The following is a 24,511-nucleotide window of genomic DNA, read 5'->3' on the forward strand; positions in this document are numbered from 1 at the left end:
AGTCGTCGTTGGTCCCGTTCTTAAAGGATCTATTTTCGGCAGCAGCGACATCGGAGATTTGATGTTTCACCGCATTTCTGATATTCATGGTACACTCGTGAAATAGTCGTACGGGAAAATTCCCACTTCATCGCTACCTCGGAGCTGCTGTGTCCCATTGTACTTGCGGCGACTATAACACCATTTCAAACGCACTTAAATCTTGATAATCTACCACTGTAGCAGCAGTAACAGGCCTATCAACTGCGCCAGACACTTGTTGTCTTAAAGGCGCTGCCGACCGCAGCGCGATATTCTGCCTGTTTAAGTGTCTACGTATTTGAATACGTATGCCTATACCAGTTTCTTTGGAGCTTCGGTGTAATATAAATATTTCACAAAAGCCACATTATATCGTTTTATTTAGAAACAGCTACTTTCGAGAGGTCACCACTCTTTCTAGTAAAAAGTTGATTTTGTTGCACTTGAGAGTGACAGTTGAAATCGGGATGTACAAGTGCTCTCGGAATACTATACCCCAGTACAGTTTTATTTGGGTAACTGAATACAGAGTAGCGCTCACAACGTCAGTCCAGATCGCTAATTAGGAGCATACGGTAATTTTTCTTACAGGTAGTCTCCCCCAGTACCTTGATGATACCCGCTCTGATGCTGCCGTTTCTCCAGTGCTTAAATGTGGGACGCCGAGACCGACACAAACTCCACAAGTAGAACGCTGGTGCGGGCACAAGTGTTCCGTAGGACACCGTTGTCGAATATGGAGCTCCGCATCAGAGGACCTCACGTGATCCTCCTCTGGGCCAATGACATCGTCAATAACGTTTGCAGCAGGCACACGGTCACAGACTGAACGTGTTACTCGGTCGGACTAATCGCGTTTCTTGTTACTCCTGGTCGATGGTCGTGTTCCGAAACGCAGTCATGAATGCAAACGGATATTTCAAACACGCCGCAGTATTACATTATGGAGGACAATTACCTGCTCTTCCATGCGACGTGCGGCATTAATCGGAGGCGCTACGGCAGATGTGAACTGCGTGAATATTCTTGCGGACTATCGGCATGTGACGCTTCACACAGTGTTGATAAAATTTTAATTGTCATCAAGCGAGTCAAGTCGTCTAAATAGTTGTTTTAGCAATCAGATTAGTCCTAAGAGCTAAGCCGGAGAACGAGAATGTATCCTAGTCTAACGTTTTTTTTATTTCTGTTTGTTTTCAAAAAATTTACTGTCGGTTCTATGACATTGTCCGCCAATATTAGCAGAGTGAGCGGTCAAAAATGGTACGGGTTGCCCTCACCTCCAGCAGAAGTGGTCTGTGGCAAAGACTACATCAATGGGAGCCGGCCGCAGAGGTGATAGCCGGCAGCTATGGAATGCAGTGAACTAATAGTTAAAAGTTACCCACATTTCATTTCTTCTTTTGACGTCTTTGCGATGGAGGTCAGAGCCGCGACGCCCATTATTGAAATCATGCGGTGTTCTTACGAGAGGCCGATGAGATGGTTCCAGACACACCGCTATTCAGAATCGCCACGAAAAGGTGAAACAGTAGCGTTGTACGATTCTTTTTAAATGGCTCCTAGATTGTTTTAACTTGGTGCTAATGATCAATGCAATATCGACCTTCAACATGCCAGTTGAATACCAGGTCCTGTGCAGTGCAGTGGAGTTACGGCAGTGAAGACTAACTGCCGACCTGTCACACCCGTGGCCACAGTTTAGCTACTCGATTGCGTCTGTTCAAAGGAATAGTTTCTGAATAGGTTTAAGGAGGCGTTTTGAGGATTTTGGCACATCGAAAATTAATACTGACTAGTAGTTGTTCTACATTTTACTGAATTCTAATCGTTGTTATTGAGTCGTGATCAACGAAAAATTTCTGTAGGCGATTGTAGGACACCGTCAGACTGTTATGTTTAATCAGGAATTTTTTGAACAGTCTGACGGTGTCGCCATGGGCAGCCCTCTCCCCTCTGGTGGCTAACCTTTTCATGGAGGATTTTGAAGAGAGAGCACTTGAATCAGCGGTTTGTAAACCTACTATTTTCTGGAGGTACGTCGATGATACTTTCATAGTCTAGCCCCACGGAGAAGAAAAGTTAATGGAGTTTTTTCATCATCTTAAATCCATCCATCAGAATATTCGATTTACCATGGAACTAGAGAAAGATGGTGTCCTTCCATTCCTGGATGTTCTGGTTAAACGGAAGAGTGACGGTTCGTTGGGACACTCTGTTTACCGAAAGCCGAGTCACACTGATTTGTACCTGCATTCTTCCAGTTGCCATCACCCATCCCAAACCATGAGTGTACTTAAAACCCTTGTGCACAGGGCACACACGGTGTCGGATGCAGAAAATTTGCCAAAGGAACTTGCACATTTAAGGACGGTGTTCAGAAACAATGGTTACTCGACCCGGCAAATTAACAGGGCCTTCGCAACTAGAGCCAGGAACCGGGAAGTGGATAAAGAAGAGAGTGCGCCAGCCAAGTCCCTAGCTTTTCTTCCCTTCGTTGGTAATATCTCTTTTAAAATAGCAAGGATTCTAAATACTTTTCATGTGAAAGTTGTTTTTCGTCCGCCTTCTAAGATTTCAGATTTGTTGGGTTCCGTGAAGGATGATCTGTTGCTGCGGAAGGCGGGAATTTACAAAATACCGTGTCAGTGCGGTATGGCCTATATAGGACAGACAACACGTACTGTGGAAGAGCGTTGTATAGAACATCAACGTTGCACCCGTCTACTGCAACCCAGTAAATCTGCAGTTGCGGAACATTGTATTTCTAACGGACATTCAATGGAGTACGACAAAACTTCGATTTTGGCCGCAGCAACAACTTTTTGGGACTCCATTTTTAAATAATCCGTTGAAATACGCAGTGCTGGAAATTTAATGAACCGGGACAGTGGTTACCAATTGAATAATGCATGGAATCCCGTCATCACAGAAATTTTCTCGAGACGAAGACGTCAGAAGACATCGATACCTGCGGCCAGCGACAATACCGACGGCACCTGAGTTTCGCAGTTCCACCAGCGAGGGCGCTGTTGCTGGGCGGTGTGGTTCTTCTGTCTCCGCGACTGATACGCATGCGCGGCAGTACTATCAGCGCACTATATAAGACGGAACGGAGAACGTCTTCGTCAGGCCTCGTTCGGCTCACCTGAAGATGGCTGGCAGTTGTCCAGCCGAAATATCATGCGAAAAAGTTTACAACGACCGGCTGCAAGCCCGAAATCTATTTGAACAATGACTGATAGTTTACTATGATGCGCAGCAAGTGCTGCACCTACGCCGGACATTGGTAACTGGCACTTAGGTTGCTCTGCAATCGAACGTACGTCCGTGCATATTAACTATCGATCCTTTTAGTGCTCTCCAAGGAATCTGGGTATGTGTATGCGAGTATATGTGTAATTCGGTCGACCGCACAACTTATTTCTACATGAACCTGAATCAGACTTGTGGGTATAGAATCATCAAAGATCTGCCAAGGAAGAGCCACCCTAGCAAGCACTTGAGGTGCCGGTAGGTGTGGCCGAGCGATTTTAGGCGCTACAGTCTGAATCAGCGCGACCGCTACGGTCGCAGGTTCGAATCCTGCCTCGGGCATGGATGCATGTGATGTCCTTAGGTTAGTTAGGTTTAAGTAGTTCTAAGTTCTAGGGGACTGATGTCCTCAGAAGTTAAGTCCCATAGTGCTCAGAGCCATTTGAACCATTTTTTGCACTTGACATAGGGACCAGAGTGTTCGGCTGCGCCCAGCAGAGTTTTACTTGCCAGACAGAGGAAAAAAGTGACCACAGAAGGAATCCAGTATAGTCTCGAGGCCGAGTCCTGAGCCTTCTGCCCACCACACACACACCCCATATACACACTGAACCCCAGAGGCATCACCGTGGGTAAAACAGTATATCTGCAATGTCTTTTTAACTTCGCCAAAAGTTAAGCATGATGATGGTTGAAACGCCGCACTTTACCAATACGTGCCCAGAAAACCAATACTTTATCACCAACAACGTACCTCAGTAGAGCCAATACTCACAATATATTTCGTCCCTTTGCAAGATGCCAGAACACGTGACTGGCAGCCGATGTGGGTATCGTCTACAATGACCGCCGCTGGTGAAGTCACATGTCGTTGAATCCTTAGGAAATACCTGTTACATTAAGCATTAACATATCTGCAGAAGCACGCAGCAGACAGAGTAGTCCAGAATTTCGAGGTCGTGATTCTCCGCCTAAGAAAGATCGTGGAGGTATCCGTCCTTCTGTTGGGTGCAAGGATTCATGGAAATTCAGGGAGACGAATTATCAGATTCAGGAGCCGAGGGGTCATGCAGGGATAACGAGACGCTTCAGAGTGCCGTCCCCCTTTATGATATCAATTAGCTGTTGTGCTACAGAGTCATTCGTAGATTGGAATAAGAGAAGGTGGAAGTGACAGAGAACAAATATGACTAGTGAAATGAGCAACGTGGTCATGACGTACTTCCTTCCAGCCACATAGGCGAGGTGAGACCTACACCTACGTACATACTCCGCAATCCACCATACGGTGGAACGAGGGAAAAATGACTCTGTACGAGCCCTAATCTCTCTTATCTTATCTTTGTGGTCTTTCCGCGAAATGTAAGTTGGCGGCAGTAAAATTGTACTGCAGTCAGTCTCAAATGCTGGTTATCTAAATTTCCTCAGTAGAGATTCACGAAAAGAACGCCACCTTTCCTCTAGAGACTACCACCCGAGTTCCTGAAGCATTTCCGTAATACTCGCGTGATGATCAAGCCTACCAGTAACAAATTTAGCAGCCCGCCTCTAAATTGCTTCTATGTCCTCCCTGAATCCGATCTGATAGGGATCCCAAACGCTCTAGCAGTACTCAAGAATACGTCGTATTAGTGTTTTATAAGCGGTCTCCTTTACAGATGAACCACATCTTCCCAAAATTCTACCAATGAACCGAAGACGACTATCCGCCGTCCCCACAACTGCAATTACATGCTTGCCCCACTTCAAATCGTCCTGCAATGTTACGCCCAAATTTTTAATCGACGTGACTGTGTCAAGCGCTACACTACTCATGGATTATTTAAACATTATGGGATTATTTTTCCTATTCATCTGCATTAATTTGCATTTATCTATATTTAGAGTTAGCTGCCATTCTTTACACCAGTCACAATTCTTGTCCAAGTCATCTTGTATCCTCCTACAGTCACTCAACGACGACATCTTCCCGTACACCACAGCATCATAAGCAAACAGCCGCACATTGCAATCCACCCTATCCAAAAGTTCATTTATGTAGATAGAAAACAACAGCGGACCTACCACACTTCCCCGGGGACCTCCAGATGATACCCTCACCTTCGATGAACACTCACCATCGAGGACAACGTACTGGGTTCTATTACTTAAGAAGTCTTCGAGCCACTCACATATTTGGGAACCAATCCCATATGCTCTTACCTTAGTTAGGAGTCTGCAGTGGAGAACCGAGTCAAACGATTTCCGGAAGTCAAGGAATATGGCATCCGTCTGATATCCTTCATCCATGACTCGCAAGATATCATGTGACAAAAGGGCGAGCTGCGTTTTGCAGGAGCGATGCTTTCTAAAGGCGTGCTGATGCATCAACAGCAACTTCTCTGTCTCAAGGAAATTCATTATATTAGAACTGAGAATATGTTCGAGAATGCTGCAACAAACCGATGTTAACGATATTGGTCTGTAATTTTGAGGATCCGTCCTTCTACCCTTCTTATATACAAGCGTCACCTGCGCTTTTTTCCAGTCGCTCGGTACTTTACGTTGGGCAAGAGATTCGCGATAAATGCAAGGTAAGTAAGGAGCCAGTGCAGTAGAGTATTCTCTGTAAAACCGAATTGTAATCCCATCAGGACCTGGCGATTTATTTATTTTCAACCCATTCAGCTGCTTCACAACCCCAGGGATGCCTATCACTATGTCCTACATACGGGAATCTGTACGAGACTGAAAAAGCGGTATGTTTGTACGATCCTCGTGCGTGAAAGATTTCTCAAATGTTAAATTTAAAATTTCAGCTTTCGTTTTGCTGTCTTCCGTTGCCGGGCCAGACTGATCAGTGAGTGACTGGATGGAATTGTTCGACCCGCTTACCGATTTTATGTAAGACCAGAATTTCCTTGGGTTTTCAGCAAGATCTTTTGCTAAGGTATGACGGTGCTAGTGGTTGAATACTCCGCGCGTCGCTCTTTTTACAGCAGCACGAGTCTCTACTAACTTTTGCCTGTCCTCATTCTCCCGATCTTTCTTGTACCGCAAGTGCAACTGTCTTTGCTTCGTGACCATTCTCCGAATTGCGCTGTTAAACCACGGTGGGTCGTTTCCGTCCGTAACCCACTTTTTCGGCACATACTTGTCCAATGCGTGATTTACAGTGTGTTTAAAATTTGCCCATAATTCTTCCTACGTCCATCGTACCGGAAGTAAATGAAGTCGTTTCATTTACTAAGTGGGATGCTAACAACTGCTTATCTGCTCTTTCTAGTAAGAATAGTCGTAATGACAACCTCATGATCTTTAATCCCTGTCTCAACACTGACACTGTCGATGACGTCTGGTCTGTTCGTGGCTACCAGATCTAAAATATTTCCATTACACGTTGGTTGTCGATTTAGCTGCTCAAGACAGTTTTCGGATAATGTTTTCAAAAGTAATTCACACAACGGCTTGTCTGTACCACCTGTAATGAATCCATAGACATCCCAGTTTATACTAGGTAGGTTGAAGTCGCCTCCGACTAATATAGCACGATCCGGGTACTTCTGCGATACAGAATGTAGACTCCCTTTCAATGATTCTAGAACTGTCACTGTGGAACCTGGTGGCCGGTAATAACAGCCCACAATTAACTTTATTTACCCTAGCCCTGTTAAACGTGTCCAGATAACTTCACAATCACACTCTACTTCGACCTCGGTAGACACAATATTTTGTCAACTGCAATGAAGACACCATCTCCTACGGTGTCTAATCTGTCTTTCCGATACACGAGCCAACCCTCACTAAATATTTCAGAACAACCTATCTCAGGGTTCAGCCAGGTCTCAGTCCCGAGAATAATTTGCGAGCCACACGCTTCCTGGAGGGCAGTAAATTCAGGAACTTTATTCCTAACACTGCTAATATCTTGATAGCTGAAGTGTCTTTACACTGTGCGCGTCCTGATTTCACTGCCTGGACGTCGACTGGTGAGTGTTTATCAGGACACCTCGCACTACTGTCTAACCTAAAAAAACCCATGTGCACGCCACAAGTACTCTGCTACCCGAGTAGCCGCTTCCTTTGTGTAGTGCACCCCTGACCTAACTAGGGGCGTCCTAGAATTTCCCTCCAAATAGCGCAAGTCTAGAAATCTGCAGTCACAGAGTCGACGAAGCCTCTCGTTAAGACCCACCACTCGGCTCCAAACCAAAGGACCCCGATCCACTCGGGGAGCGATGCTGCAAGTAGAGAGCTCCGCTTGCACCCCGCGTACGAGGCCAGCGGTCTTCACCAAATCCGCCAGCCGCCTGTACGAACTGAGGATCACATCAGAACCCAAGCGACAGGCATCATTGGTGCCGACGTGAGCAACTACTTGCAGACGACTGCACCCTGTAAGCTCGATAGCCGCTGGCAAGGCCGCCTCCAAATCTCGGATGAGGCCTCCCGGCAGACAAACCGACTGCACATTGGATTTCTTCCCAGCCCTGTACGCAGTTTCCCTAAGAGGCTCCATCACTCGCCTAACGTTGGAGCTCCCAATAACCAGTAAGCCTTTGCCCCCGTGTGCCTGCTCGGGCCCTGCTCAAGGAGGGGCCACCTGCCCACTGACAGGATGAACGGGCGAGGCCAGCCGGCCAGCCTCCACATTGGCCCTCCGTCTCGAGCGACGCGAACGCGCTGCACTCCGCCACTCGCCCTGAGGTGAGGACGGCCCCAACGCGCCGGGTACACTAGAAGGTGCCTCGGCGGCTGAGTCAGCGGACGCAGCAAGAGACACCTGGAGTGTCTCAAGTGACGCGCCATACCCTCCGCCGTCGCTGCACCTCAAGGCAGCAGCCTGAAGGCGGCTGACCGCGGCCAACAGCACGCTCAGCTGCTCGCGAACCGCGGCCAATTCCTCTTGCGCCCGCACACAGCACGCACACACCCTATCCGCCCTACTGCTAATGTCTAACGACTCCGTGAATTTATACTCTACGCCTATCAATAAGCAATATTACTCCTCTCAAATAGGAGAATACGCAATGATTTTATGAAATTAAATATGCAAGCGCACAAACACTCGGAAAGAAATTAAGAATCAGATTACAAAACAAATATCAAAGGTAAATATGCGACTCGCTACTGCACTGCTGCTGCACTGATACTTCACCAGTGGCTGCTCAAGGCCCCTCGCTGGTCTCAGCATGGAACACAAGACTATCCCCCACCGAGAGGACTCTCCAATGAGGAGTGCTTGTGGTTTAAAAGTCACAGCGCGCCACTTTTTAACAAACTGTTTTTTCTATTTAGAAAAGAGAAAAGCGCTTAATTTAACAGCAGATTTGCCGTAATGTCACTGAATGTGAGACGCAAGTGGTATCGCTTCCGACTATGTGAAATGTCCGTCTTGCATTTGGAAACAGTTTTATCAGGGCTGGCACCTCTTCCCTTTTTTAGCTGATCAGTCAGTCACACATCGCTGCGTCGCCGTTTTATCGTCCTCATATTATCCGTGCTTTAATAGAATCTTTTATAACTTTTAACTAAACAGGCAGCATCTGGCAGTTTGCATGTTGAAGTGACTAAATTCGCAAACATGACATTGTCCTTTACTTCTTTTTAATATTTTATACGTGGCATCTTTTCAATATTTTAGACTTATAGTCACGTTCTTTTCTGGTTATTTTAGTAAAGCTGCTGGTAACCTCGTCACTGAGCGCGAATAAAACACACACACAAGCTAAATTTTACTAATGTGTAGGCATAGCCACAGTCTTTATAATGACGTTTCGGCCTGTAGTGAGCTCATCTTCAGGAGCGCAACGCTTGTGTGGTGCAGGGCGGCGCGGGCGAGTCGCCGGTGCCGGTGTGGGTGCTGTCGGCGATGTGCGCGGGCAGCGGCGCGCTGCTGGTGGCGGCGCAGGTGCCCGCGGTGCGCGGCCCGCGGCGGCTGCTGGCGGCGTCGACGGCCGCGCTGTGCGGGCTGGGCGGCGGCGCGCTCGCGCTGGGCGCCGGGGCGGCGCCGCTGCCGCTGTTCGCGCTGCTGCTCGCCGCCCACACCATGCTGCCCGCGCCGCGCGCCCTCGCCGCCGCCCTCTCGGCGCTGCTCGCCGCCGGACACCTCGCGCTCGCCGCCGTCCTGCGGCCCTGGCCCTCCACGCAGGCCACAGTCTGCCAGGTGAGCCGCTGCCACACGCAGTACACTGCTGGTTAAACTATGACACCGCGGAGGCCACGTGCAACAAACGTCGCACAGGTACGAAGATATACAAACGATAAGCATTTAATTGCAAGTGCACAAACTAGGAACGATTGCGAAGGGGGTCTCCCAATCGGAGACTGTGTCTGAATGATGATTTGTTTCTCAGAACATCGTTTTTCTCTGTGCAAGGAGAAGAAAGGTCTACCAACACTACTGCAAATTCAACAGTGGCAAAACTGTGACCTATTGAGACTGTAATTGATGCTGCAGCTCACATTGGTAGGAATTCCCGACTGTTAAGCATATACGGAATCGGTGGGCTTACGGCGGATCTCAGCTTTTCCCCACGCGACTAGCGCGTGATAGGCCAAACATATACAGGGTGAGTCGCATAAGACGTAACACCCTCTTTATTCCGGGGGCGATTGCACGTATCGGCATGTGGTTTCCGGCGAATCATAGCGGACTATGGGGCACATACGTTGGTACATTCACAATAATCACAACGTTTACATTGACCGAGATAATGAGGCAAGTACATGTTTTTTAAATGGGACGCTGTACTTTTTTTTACCATCATTCGAACGCTCTGGAAAAGACGCGTATAGTAATGTAACGCATGCTGCTATTGTGATTCAAACTTTTCTTAAAAGCGGGAGGATGAGGATTTACCTTCGTAGCGTAGGTTGTGCATGCTGCACAGAGCACGGCAACTCGGCCTGCGGGTCGCGCGAGGCGTTTTACAGTCTGCAGCCGCTTTCGACCGCCTCGACCTTCAATCGTACAAATTTCCCAGCGTCTTTTAAGCGAAGTTTGAATCACAATAGCAACATACGTTACATCACTACACGCGTCTTTTCCGGAGCGTTCGAATGATGCTAAACAAAGTATAGCGTCCCATTTATAAAACATGTACTTGCCTCATTATTTCGGTCAATACAAACGTTGCGATTATTGTTCATGTACCAAAGTATGTGGCCCATAGTCGGCTATGATTCACCGAACACCGCTTGTCGATACGTGCAATCACCCCCGGAATAATGGGGATGTTACGTCTTACGCGACTCACCTTGTATACAGGGTGTGATTGAAAAGTTTCAACACTTAACTCAGAACTAGGAATTTATTGGACATTTATGTACAGTGGACTAAAATTCTTCAAAATGTGATCCTTCAGCATCAACACAGAGCAGTCAGCGGTCTTCCACTGTTCGTAGCCTGGAAGGCCTCCGGCGTCATGCTGTCGAGAGCTCTCGTTGAAGCCTGCTGGATGGCGTCGATGGAGTCGAATCGCACCATTTTAGGCCTGCCTGTATTCGGGGGAAGAGGAAAAAGACTCTTGGAGCCAGGTTGGGCTCGTAGCGTGGCTGCGGCAGTGTTGTCACGTTGAACTTGGCCAAAACGTCGGCGGCGGCGCGCGACGTGTGAGCGGGTGCGTTGTCGTGGTGGAGAATCCAAACGCCCTAGATAGCCGGGCGGACGCGGCGAACTGGATCCCTCATTGTTTAGAGGTTCCCGCACCTTCTCCACATTTTTGATCCGTTCGGCTTGGTGATGTATATTTTTTCAATTTACCTATTCAGGATCCTCCATTTACCTACGACACATGATGGATTCTTTGTCGTGACAAATATCCACGCTGCGAGCTGTATTGACTGTCAGCAAGGTGGCCAATGTAGCTTCTGTTGATGCAGCAGCAGAGACAGGCACTCCGACAGCGGTGCGCGCTAAGACCTTACTGGAGGCAGGAGGAGCACAACCTCTTCTTTTCAGACGAACTCTGGTTCTGTGCACACTATCACGATGGATGTATCGGTGTGTGAAGGCTCCAAGGATAATTGACGTAGCCACTTTGTTTTCATCAACATCATAAGGCGCAATGCTATTTGGTACCACTTCACACATAGCACAATCACCTCTCGTTCGTACAGCCTATAAATTCGACAGCAGCCGTCACATTTCTGACGTATTAAGCCATATTGGCGTGCGCTGCCTTCCAGATTTTTGTAACGTCATCTTTCAGCAAGATAACACAACACCGCATATTCTCCGTACTTTCCTGACCAGGCACGATACAGAGTGTCTTCGACTGGTGCCTTGGTCGGCAGCTTCCTTAGATACGGAACCGACTGGAAGGATCTAATCATGCTGTGCCGTCACCACTCGCCAGCCACTATCATTGATGAACTATATGCCAGAGCCGAAGCAGCGTATAATGAAGTATTCGTGACTGGTTTCCGAGCTCAGTTCAACTCAATGCAACATGGTCGTAGCCACTGTTGATGTCGGAGATGGCAGTTCTCTATAGTAAGTTTCGCAGCCTCATACCTCCGAATCACCTACAAATTTAATGTATAAGTAAACTTTCATTACTTGCTACCATGTCCTGATGTTACAAGCAAACTTAGACTTCCTCGGCTACAGTCTGACGTGAAAAACTGCTGCTCAGTTACGCAAATGATGTTTACAGTCCCCATGAGCTCCTTTCTTCATCGTAGCAGAGAGATCTGACTACGACAAAACAGACCTACGTCACCGTTTCGTTAACTCCGAACTCCGTATGCCGCTTTACGGTGGGTGGCGGAGGTACTTATGCTATCACAAGCTGACCTCTCCTTCCCTGTTTAATTCGCAAATAGCGCATGGGAACCACGATTGTCGGTAAACATCCGTATCGACTCTAATTTCTCTGAATTTCTCGTTGTGATCATATCTCGAGACATTAAGTGCGAGTGCAGGAAGTAACATGTTGTCACGCTCTTGGCAATTCGAAGTAAACCTCTCCGTGATACAGAATGCCCGTTTTGTAGCGTCCGAAGCCACAGTTTGTTCAGCGTCTCCTTAACGCTCATGTGTCAATTAAACGATCATGTGACGAAAAGCGTCATTATTCGATAGATCTTCTCCACATCTTCTGTTAATGAACGTGGTATGGGTCCCAGACTGATGAGCAGTTCTAAAGTATCGGTCTAAGCCATTTCCTTCGTTGATGAATTACATTTCCTTAAGATTCTTCTAATGAATTTCAGCCTAGCACCTGCTTATCGTGGAATTTGTTTTATCTGATCGTTTGACTTTAGACCACTCCATATGGCTACTCCTACGTATTTTACTGCACTACGGTGTCCAGTAATTCATCGCAAATAGCGCAATCTGATAGCAGCGGATTTTTACCTACTTATGAACAGTGCGGTGTATTTATTTATATTATTGTTAATTGCCAGTCCCTGAATCAATTGTAGATCTACTATAGGCCTTCCTGCATTTCGCTAAAGTCTTCCGGCTTTGCTATCTACCCACAGACAATTGCATCGTTTCTGCGGACCTGAGTTATTTATCTACTAGATTAGTCACTTATATTGTGAAAGGGAACGACCTTATCACACTGGTTTGAGGATCTTCTGAAATCACTTTTACATATGACGATTTTCATCCGCCAAGAACAATTTGTTGAGTTTTATCTCCAAAGAATCATCCAGTCACAAATCTGATCCGATTCTCGGCAGCTCGTATTTTGCATACTAAACGAAAATGTGGTAATGTTCCGAATGCCTTCCTGTAGTCAAGTATCACAGCACCGACCTGGATACCTTTACTTACCACGCTCTGAATCTCACGGACGAACAGCGTGAGCTGAGGTTCGCAAGAACTCTGTCCGACAACAGCCTTTCCTCGTTGACCATTTCTCCCTAGCACACGTCTAACGACTCACCCTGCGTGAATCCCACCCGTACATGAGTCCAAGGAAATGGTAGACCCCTTCGTTTGTCACCATTTGTTCCTTTCAGTCCTTGGCGGATTTCGCAGTTCTGGAACAGTTTACACCGATGATTTGAGGAGTGAAGATCGGACCAGCTACGTGTACCCGCATGCCGGGAGGTGTACATTACACTCGCTACCGAATGGGTGTGGTACTCTTGAAGCACAATTAATGGCCAGTAAGCGAACACTATGTTATATTAGTTTTCATACACAAGATATTTACGTAATTTGTTGTGTGTAAACTTCGACCTCTGTTCCGTACAATATAATTTACATATTAGTGGCCGCAAATTTCATTCATTTTTACTTACGAATTTTGACATTAAATGTTGAAAGTATCCCCCCTGTTGTTGAATGCACAGTTCAATTCGTCTAATCACGTTTCCAAACACAAGCGGTAACATTTCTTCTATAACAGAAGTAGTGAAAGTGGATATTGCAGTTTTCAAATCATCGATGAATTTTGGACGGTTTTTATAGACAGTTGGTTTCGCAGCACCCCAGAAGAAAAACTCAGGTGGTTTCAGGTAAGGGAAACGTGGAGGCCAAAGTACCTGTGAAATTATGCGATCACCAAAAACATCAGCAAGCAGTGACATTGAAACGCGAGCTGTATGTTCAGTTGCACCATCTTGTTGAAAATAATCGTTCTGTATTTCACTTAACACAAGTTCTCCTATGAATGGGTACAGAATATCACTGCAGTACTGTTGTGCGTTTAAAAATATGGGACCCACAATCCGACGTCTAGAAAGTGCAGTTCGAACTCCTATTTTCACAGAATGAAGTGGTTCCTCATGAACACACATTGGATTTGGAGTGCCCCACATACGAGAATTTTGCTTCATGTACCAGGATAAATGAAACCACGCGTCATCAGTGAAAAACGTTTCATTAAGAATATCCCTTCCATTTTGTTGAATGAAATATTTGAACCATTAAGAATAATCCATTCTCTTGGCATGATCAGCATTTTTCAGTTCTTGCACGACTATCACTTTGTATGGAACACGTTCCAATTTTTTCCTTACAGCTGTGTGGGCTGTTGCGACACTAGCATCGATTTCCTGATCGAGTTTTCTTGCTGACTTATTGGGACTCATGGACATTGAATATCGAGTAGTTTATCATCAAACAAAACGCTAGGACGACCACTTCTCGGTGCATTTGCCACTGAACCCGTACTTCGAAATTTGTTAGTCAAATCTCGCACAGTATCGCGATGTGCGAGTGTTGTGAAACTGTGTATTTACCGCCAGCCTTGAACACCTGTTCGACCAAAAACACACGTTTTTCAATGGTTAGCATTTCAACACTGACAAAAACGAAACAAACGAACAAATGGGCTAAACTTAAACGTTCACGTCAATACGTAACGACACACACTAACGATACTAATGACGCTGGCTGAGATAAACGAAGCAGTGGAATGTTGGGAGAGTCCACTTGAAAGGAAGTAACCCAGGCAGGCGAACAATCATACGGCACGCACGGCTGACACTCATACGGCACTGCGGAGAGACTTTATGAACACCCCGTATGAGAAATCACAAGAAGATTAAGAGCTGTTACTAAGTTCCTAGACCTATCTGATGCCCCTGTTTAGATTTTACTACAGCTTTCTTATTATTCATTTCAAATGTGGTGTACATTCAAAATTTTGAATAGAAAATTTACGTAGATATCGTAACCGTTATTAAGACAAGCATTTCATCCCTAACAGTTTCAGTTCTTATTCGTACTCGTAAAATGGTTAAAATGTCGTTTTCTCTACGTTCATTGGCAGTCCGGATTGCTCACCATGGAAACCAATAAAATTTAGGTGACACAGTATATGTGAAAATTATCGTTGCTTGTCATTCACGTGCAACTGCTTTCTTTACGCACTTGTACCACACTCAGTGAGAATCCTCTGTCCTTAACAACTCCTTATTACCATCTTTTAATCCATATTTTTAATTAACAATCTTTCTCTCATCAAGTTTTCACTAATTTCACTGTCTAAATTTACAGTATTTCATTATTCATATTAATTTTTCAAACAAAACCGTGCGCGCACACACAAACACGCTCAAATCAAAAAATTCGGATTGCCAGTACTACAAGACGTAAAGGATGTCTATTCTGATTACTAAGTAAGTTGGTCTCAGTACAAATAGCATGCTTACAGGTGACCCCCTGTGTAGGTTCAAATGGTCCACATGGCTCTGAGCACTATGGGAATAAACATCTGAGGTCATTAGTCCCTTAGAACTACTTAAACCTAACTATCGCAAGTACAACACACACATCCATGCCCGAGGCAGGATTCGAGCCTGCGACCGTAGCAGCAGCGCTGTTCCGGGCTGAAGCGCCTAGAACCGCTCTGTCACAACGGCCGGCTAACCCCCTAAGTAGTCTACTCCTCATAATTGAATGCTATCCCAGAAACCAAGTGGTTCCGACAAACCACGATAATTTCCCAGGCGTCCAATATTACTGAAAGACTTATCTTGCTTGTCGCGGTACAGCGTTACATTGCTATACTGAGGTTAAGATTTCTAGAGCTGTTAGCTAAGGAGGCGATTACGATGGACACTCTAGAGATGGGTGTGGCCTGTTTTGGGTCCCAACATACAGACGATACTACACTGTCACGTTTGAAGCGATCACTAACAATAATCTACAAGAAATAAATGGAAACACCGCTTTGTAGCAGTCTTCTAACTCCATGCAAGTAATGAACTGCTCCTTATCGGCTGTTTATTGATCATACTTGCCTGTTACAAACTATTGACGACCAAGTGGCGAATCTGGTATTACTTTCCATGCATGACTGCTGTTTCTGATCTTCACGTCCGCTTTGTTAGTGTAGTCTCGTCGACACATGATGAGCCTTGGGGCTTCAAATGGCTCTGAGCACTATGTGACTTAACATCTGAGGTCATCACTCCCCTGGTCTTGGAACTTCTTAAACCTAACTAACCTCAGGACATCACACAAATCGATGCCAGAGGAATGATTCGAACTTGCGATCGTAGCACAAGCGCGGTTCCGGACCGAAGCGTCTAGAGCCGCTCAGCCGGAGCGGCCGGCAGCCTTGTGGCCCTCTGGCTGAAGAACACTCTTGCCTCGTGAAATTTTCAATTTTTTTAAGTGTTTCATTTATAATTGTGTTAGTCCATGGCAGTTATTTTTTCTTGCTCCTTCCAGATTTTGTTTTTCCAATCTTATTGACCTTTTACAGTTACTAGGGTGAGGGGGGAGGGGGGGGGGGGGGAGGTGGAGGAGGAATGGGAGCAGGAGCTAAACGTCAGTTCCACATGAAAGTTGTGACTCATACCATATGACAAGTTCCGTGAGATCGCTAGCCAATTTCCCCACCTCCTTGTATTTTCTTAACATTTCATGCCGGTATGGCCTTTACTCTTCCACGTATTTGTTTTTCTACGCCAGAAGAATCCATTAAGGGTCGCTTAGGTTGACATTTTTTGTTTCTTTTCTGACGCTACTTTATTTCTTTAAAACGTTTTGCGTTGAAAGATAAAAGTTAACAGAAGTTTTTCATAGCCATAGAGCAGCAGTTGCGTGATGTCCTGAAATTTATCTGCTTCAGGGTCTTCTACGGGCGTGAAGTCTTTAGCGGTAGAAATCCTGTCCATCCGTCGCCGTGATTTATTCATCTTGAAATTGCTTCTCCTACTTCACATAAAACACTAACATAATTATTAAACCACGACTTGTATTTTGGATGGTTTTTAATGCATCTCCGTAAGAACAGAATGGGGAGTGCCATAACCTCAAAGTTTGTTCTCGTTAAAACACATCAGTACAGTCCCGCCTTAGTTGTCCGATGGTGTTTTTTATATTAATATTTAGTGCCCTGGTAGACATTCAAATAATGTAGAAGGTATTATGGAACATGTCTAAAATTCAGTAAATCAATACTGAGTTAATTATATGAAATTGTCTCCAACCCGGTCGGACATATGATACCATCGGCGAACAGATTACCAGCGTTTTGATTGCTAGCTGCTTTAATACACCGTGTGATCGAATACGCGATCTGCTGTGAACACATACACACACACATGAGCGCGCGCGCACACACGCACACACACACACACACACACACACACACACACACACACACACACACACACAAACTTGATAACCAATGATTCACAAAAAAAATTGCAATTAGAAAGCAATACCAGTACTTCATAATTACATGAGTATGGGTCGTCAATATAAGTAACACGTTGCGCTCCCTCACAATAACGCGTTCAGCAGTTACGCCGTCTTCACCAACCAAAACCCGTCATGCCTCGGGCATGGATGTGTGTAATGTCCTTAAGTTAGTTAGGTTTAAGTAATTCTAAGTCCCGGGGACTGATGACCTCAGATGTTAAGTCTCATAGTGCTTACAGCCATCTGAACCATTTTGAACTACCCGCATACGAACGAAAAGACTGGTAGAAGCCTACGTGCGTAAGATCACTTTGGATTCAAGAGAGATGTTCAGATATTCAAGGCAATAATCATCCAACGATTTATCTCACTAGATTCCTTAAAAAAAGGAAAATTCATATTTAAAGCGTTTCATGGTTCAGAAGAGCGCTTTTGACAATGCTGACGAGTACATTCTTTGAAACTGGGACACTATCACGTTTAAGATCACGGCTATGAGTCGAAGGACATCGTGAAAGAGAGGCAGTGACAAGATAGGAGTGGCACAAGATTGTAACTTACCCTTGTGTGTTGTTCAGTGTGTATATAGAACAAACAGTAAAGAAAACTAAACTGAAAATTAGTAAATTCATGAGACGAACACCAAGAAAAGTAAACGAGGAGCGATGTGCGACTGAATTAAGCAGTATTTAGTTTGAAAATAGAAAGTTCAAAGTATTGGTTTTGCTATTTGTGTAAAAATGTAGCTGGCGACGCAGAGTTAAAGGTCGTATAAAATGCTAACTGGTAAAAAAAAGCTTTTAAGAAAAGATGAATATGTTCACACTGGATGTAAGAGGATGTTCTAAAGAAGTCTCTTTTATAAAGCATGTGTCTGGAATGTAACTTTACATGGCCAACATGAAGTACACACACGAAGATAAGTTTTCATACGTCTCCGTGTAGAGGGATACTCTGCAAATCGCACTTAAATGCCTGGCAGAGGGTTCATCGAACCATATTCACAATAGTTTCTCTATTATTACAATGTCGAACAGCGTGCAGAAAAAACGAGTACTTATATGTTTCCTGCGAGCTGCGATTTCCCTTATTTTATTATGATGATTGTTTCTACCTATGTAGTTCGACGTCAGCAAAATAATTTCGCATTCAGAGGAGGGAGTTGGTGATTGAAATTTCGTGAGAAGACTCCGCCGCAACGAAAAACGCGTTTGTTTTAATGATGTCCGCCCCAAATCCCGAATCATGTCAGTGACACTCTGTCCCCTTATTTCCCGATGACAGAAAACGTGCTGCTCTTCTTTGAAATTTGTCTATGTACCTATCTGGCAAGGATCCCAGACCGCGCAACAATACTCCAAAATAAGACTTACAAGCATAGTGTAGACGATCTCTTTAGTAGATCTGTTACATTTTCTAAGTATTCTGCCAATAAAACGCAGTATTTGGTTCGCCTACCCCGCAACATTTTGTGTGTGTTGTGTGTGTGTGTGTGTGTGTGTGTGTGTGTGTGTATTCCTAAGGGACCAAACTGCTGAGATCATCGGTCCCTAGACTTACACACGACTTAAACTAACTTATTCTAAGGACAACACACACACACGCTTGCCCGAGGGCGGACTCGAACCTCCGACGGGACGGGCCGCGCGTTTCTGTGTGTGCTTTCCAATTTATATGTAATGGTTTTTTTAAATTACCGCTACCAGTCACAATCTTTGTCGAATATTACATTACTTATTTATTTAGAGACATATTTCGAGGAAATACCTCATCTTCAGGCTAAATGGCATTACGAGAACAACTTCACAATAACGTCATATTGATGTTACATAGTCTTTTCGTAAATGCTGTGGTCATCCCGTGGAAGAAGAGAAAACTCAGCAACAGGCGATGTCACTTAGGGAGCTGGACTGACGTTTGCACAAAAATGTTTTGTAACGGTCACTCACTTTGTCTGGAGAACAAATTGTTTGAAGAACAAAGTGAGTGACCGTTACAAAACATTTTCGTGCAAACGTCAGTCCAGCTTCCTAAGTGACAATGCTTTTGTAATGCCATTTAGCCTGAAGATCAGGTATTCCCTCGAAACATGTCGCCAAATAAATAAGAAATACCATAGTTAACAAAGTTTGTGACTGGTTGCGGTAATTTGAAAAACTTTTACATATTTCTTGAGACAGTCACGGTCGAAAAATAGTCAAAATGGATTCAAATTCTTTCCAATTTAAGTTGTTCCTCATTTTAATTCCTAGGTATTTAGTTGAATTTACGGCCTTAGATCTGCTTGATTTATCGTGTAACCGAAGTTTAACGGGTTTCTTTTAGCACTCCTGTGGATGACCTCACTCTTTACATTTATTTAGTGTCAATTGCCAATTTTCGCACCATACAGATATCTTTTCTAAATCGTATTTCAGTTTGTTTTGATCTTCTGAGACTGTACTAGACGATAAAAGTCAGCATGATCTGCAAACAACCTAATAAGTCTGCTCACCTAAATCGTTCACATGGATAAGAAATAGCAGACGGCCCATAACACATTGTGGAACGCCAGAAATCACTTTCGTCTTACTCGATAATTTTCCATCAGTTACTACGACCTGTGACCCATATGATAGGAAATAACGAATCGTTACCTAACTGCGATGGTATACCATAAGGAAGCAATTTCACTACAAGCCGCTTGTGTGGTACAGTGTCAAAAGTCTTCTGGAAATCCAGAAATACGGACTCAGTTTGAAATCTCTTGTCAATAACACTCAACCCTTCGTGTGAGTAAAGAGCGAGTTGTGTTTCGCATGTTTTCTAAATCCGTGTTGACTGTGTGTCAATAAACCATTCTCTTCGAGATGATTCATAATGTTCGAACACAGTATATGTTCCAAAATCCTGCTGCATATTGACTTTAATGATATGGGCCTGTAATTGAGTGGATTATTCCTACCACCTTTCTTAAATATTGGTGTGACCTACGCAACTTTCCAGTGTTTGTGTACGGGTCTTTCGTAGAGCAAGCGGTTGTGTATGATTGTTAGGTATGGACGTATTGTATCAGCATCCTCTGAAAGGAACGTAATTGGTATACAATCTGTATCGGAAAACTTGCTTCACTACTCCTATGATACCTATTTCTAAGTTACTCATGTTGGCAGCTGTTCTTGATTCGAAATCTGGAATATTTACTTCGTCTTCTTTGATAAATGAATTTCGGAAGGCTGTGTTTAGTAACACTGGTTTGCCAGCACTGTCGTCGATAGTATTCCCATTGCTACGGCGCAGAGAGGGTCTTGACTGTGTCTTGCCGCTAGCAAACTTTATATACGACCAGAATCACTTTGGATTTGAGCCTTGTTTGCGTCAGGAAAAAGGGGCTGAAGACCCTGTGGTTTGGTCACTTTATGTCCCAAACCAACAATTCATCTTTGGATTTTCTATCAGAATTCTAGACGAAGTTTCGTTGTGGAAACTTTTATAAGCATCTAGCACTGAAGTCCGCGCTAAATTTCGAGGTTCTGTAAAAGATCTCCAGTCTTGGAGATTTTACTTTCGTTTAAATTTTACATGCTTTTTTCTTAGTTTCAGGAACAGTGTTCTGATTCGTTTTGTGTACTAAAAGGGATTAGCTTCGGCGTTTGTTAATTTGTATGGTACAAATCTCTCAATTGCTGTCGGTACTATTTCTTTGATTTCAAGCGTCTTCTGGCCTATACTTACATTATTAATTTGGAAGGAGTGGAGATTGTTTTCGGGAAGGCGTCAAGTGAATATTTATCTGCTTTTTTGAGTATGTATATTTTTCGTTTAATTTTGGAGGATTTGAGTGTTACAATATTCAGTCTCGCTACTTCAACCCTTTGTTCGCTAATCCCTGTATCCGTGTTGATGCTCGTCATTAACTCAGGATTATTTGTTGCTGAGAGGTCAAATGTGTTTTCAGAGCCGTTTACTATTCGCATGGGCTGATGAACTAACTGCTCGAAGTAATTTTCAGAGAATTTCGGATGATGTTTTATGCGTACTTCCGTATTCGAACATGCATTTTCGCCAACATTAGTCGTCACTAACTACAAGTGTATGAGTTGGGTACGTGTTTGAAATTAAGCTCAAGTTTTCTTTGAACTTTTCAGCAATTGTATCATATGAGTCTGGAGGTCGGTAAAAATATCCTTTTATTATTTTTATTCCACTTGCCAAGAATGATCTCTGCCCATAGTAACTCACAGGAACAGTGTACATCAATTTCCTTTCAAGGTAAACTGCTTTTAAGAGCAACAAACACCCCCCGCCAATTGTGTTTAGCCTATCCTTTCTGAACAGTGTCCTTCGCAAAACTTTCTGCTGAACTTATCTCCGACTGTAGCCAGCATTCACTGCCTATAACAATCTGAACATCAGCTCTTTCTATTAGCGCGTGGTGCTCTTTACTTTCCCCACACAGCTACGATAATTTAAAACTGTTATATCTATGGTTCGTGGACCTACGTTCTTCCTGTGTTCAGACTGCGCCCTTTTGAGACTGAAACCCTGTTTGTGTTTCCCCGAGACCCTCTAACCTAAAAAACCGCCCAGTCCACGCCACCAGCCCCTGCTACCCATGTACGCATTTTCCTCAGACTATCCTATTTGGCGGAACCCTAAACCCAACCACACCCTATGGCGCAAGTCGAGGAATCTACAACTTACACAGTTGCGGAACCGTCTGAGCCTCGGATTCAGACCACTCATCTCTGTACCAGAGGTCCGCAATCAGTCCTGTCGACTATGCTGCAGATGGTGAGCTCCGCTTTCATCTATCAAACAGGACTGGTGGCCTTTGAAATGTTTTATTAGAGAACAATTCTCAAGAACAGATGGACGAAGATATACTGAATCGAGTCTGGGGGGGAAATAGACGTATTGCACAACCTGGTTGGAAGAATAGTATGAGGCATCAAGGAATATTTTGTTTGGCAGTGAAGGAAAGTGTGCTGAGTAAAGCTTATGGGGAACACCATGCCATGAAGATAGTTAACTGGGCCAAATACATGTAGGTTGCAGGAGTTTCACATAGACTGGGTTGCAAAGCTACATGACATCATTTTCCGGATTATTAATACAGCAAGGGCTATTACCATGGTTAAGAAAGATGTATTAATCGAGGTACGGTGTGGTAGTATAATTATGAATAGGTAAGTGTAAAATCAGGAAGAGACACACTAAAGCAAAAGATGCAAAAGGCTATGAATAGTGATCAGTTTGGAGACAACTCCAAGAATATTGTAATCGTATTGAGTCTCCTTTGCTGAGGGCTGGTTGACTAAGGCAGAGCTGGCTGAAGGGTGAGGTCGCGGGGTTATTTCCAGGTCGGTGAACGGGGCGATCAAAGTAATGAGATTCAGTCCCGGAAGACGCATTCTCTTTGAGCACAAGGGGAGGCAAGAGCCCTCTGAACCTGTCGGCACGAAAGGCGGACCAGCACTGAATAACCGCGGCGTCAAATCAGCTGTAAGAGCGTGGGATTAGTCCGTCCGCTCTGCTCCGCAACCTGGAGGTGGCTTTTACAAAGTGCTTATGTCGTCCAAAGCACTTGCTAGATGATTGTACGGTTGAAAAGAGCGTAAACGTTTAATGTGAAGAAACAAGTAGTAATCATTTCCATCTCTGAATTCTGGAACTCTTGCAAATTTAAAGAGCAGTCAGCGTTTCAGCAGTAAATTTTAACTTTTCTGTCATTAGTGGTAGTTGCCTCCACTGTAAAAGTTGTACCGTGCAGCAACTATATCCAGGGTTGCTACCACACACCCCTATACAGTGGCCGTGATGAAGGCGAAAAGTTCCTGATCAACTGACTTCACTCCTGAAATCTAGGAACAAGTTCCAAACATCTCCGCGACGTCTCTTGGAGTCTCATGTAGTACTGTCAAAGATGATCCGTTCGCCGGACGATGGTATCAAGATCGGAGGATGCCCTTGGTGCTATTCGCAGTAATAAGCAGTGTGCCGGCACCAGATTTCACCATCTGCTTTGTCTTATCACCACACAACAAAAACATAACACACTTCAGAGATATTTGCAATTTCCTATATACAATGAGTAGCTGGAGCCTGCCCAAACAAATTCTCCTAAACATCACTTTTCTGCGAAGCCTGGTGACAACGAAATGCGTCGGTTTTTTTCCCGTCAGAAACAAAACGATTTTTAACGTGGAATTTAACACACCCACATAACAGAGCGGTGGCAAATTAGACTAGTTGGATACTCGGTTTATCAGTATGTATTAACAGGGAAATTTCGTGCGACGTAACAATATTGAACTTTATTGGTACCAAAAGTCTTTCCTAATCGAACTACTGTCTACATGACGGTGTCTAAAACACATTGAAACATTATGTTGTTATACGCCTGAGACCAATACACCTGAATTCGAAACACAGAGACTGGGTTTTTGTTCCATAGCTCATTATCTAATATGTTTCTTTCGCGAAGTGGGAATATCATTATTGGAGAGCAAAATTTTATTGAAACAATTAAAGACAGATGCTGGTAGAATGCACGGTCGAGCGAGATCGTCACGATATATAGTCAGATAGATGGTGTTGTTGTTGTTGTGGTCTTCAGTCCTGAGACTAGTGTGATGCAGCTCTCCATGCTACTCTACCCTCTGCAAGCCTCTTTATCTCCCAGTACCTACTGCAACCTATATCCTTCTGAATCTGCTTAGTGTATTCATCTCTTGGTCTCCCTCTATGATTGTTACCCTCCACGCTGCCCTCCAGTACTAAATTGGTGATCCCTTGATGCCTCAGAACATGTCCTACCAACCGATCCCTTCTTCTAGTCAAGTTGTGCCACAAGCTCCTCGTCTCCCCAATTCTATTCAATACCTCCTCATTAGTTATGTGATCTACCCATTCAAACTCCAGCATTCTTATGTAGCACCACATTTCGAAAGCTTCTATTCTCTTCTTGTCTAAACTATTTATCGTCCATGTTCCACTTCCATACATGGCTACATATATGTACGTGTTTATGTGTGTGTGTTGTGTGTGTGTGTGTGTGTGTGTGTGTGTGTGTGTGTGTGTGTGTGTGTGTGTGTGAGAGAGAGAGAGAGAGAGAGAGAGAGAGAGAGAGAGAGAGAGATAGGAGTGGTTGGA

The 24,511-nt window shown here is 44.5% G+C and overlaps 1 protein-coding gene and 1 long non-coding RNA gene across 2 annotated transcripts in view; both read left to right on the forward strand.

Annotated features, from left to right (window-relative positions):
* The window catches only part of LOC126355194 (uncharacterized), a 512,700-nt gene extending 503,535 nt beyond the window's left edge, over positions 1–9,165 (forward strand). The window contains exon 5 of the long non-coding RNA XR_007565472.1: positions 9,083–9,165. This is a non-coding gene — a long non-coding RNA (uncharacterized LOC126355194). The remainder of the gene's footprint in view (positions 1–9,082) is intronic.
* A 55-nt stretch (positions 9,166–9,220) lies between these two features.
* LOC126355193 (adenylate cyclase type 2) overlaps positions 9,221–24,511 on the forward strand; it is a 286,733-nt gene continuing 271,442 nt past the window's right edge. The window contains exon 1 of the mRNA XM_050005421.1: positions 9,221–9,421. Within this exon, the coding sequence (XP_049861378.1) occupies positions 9,305–9,421 (117 nt within the window). The 5' untranslated portion in view covers positions 9,221–9,304. The remainder of the gene's footprint in view (positions 9,422–24,511) is intronic.

The sequence above is a fragment of the Schistocerca gregaria genome, chromosome 3, assembly GCF_023897955.1.
Source record: "Schistocerca gregaria isolate iqSchGreg1 chromosome 3, iqSchGreg1.2, whole genome shotgun sequence".
Taxonomy (NCBI): domain Eukaryota; kingdom Metazoa; phylum Arthropoda; class Insecta; order Orthoptera; family Acrididae; genus Schistocerca; species Schistocerca gregaria.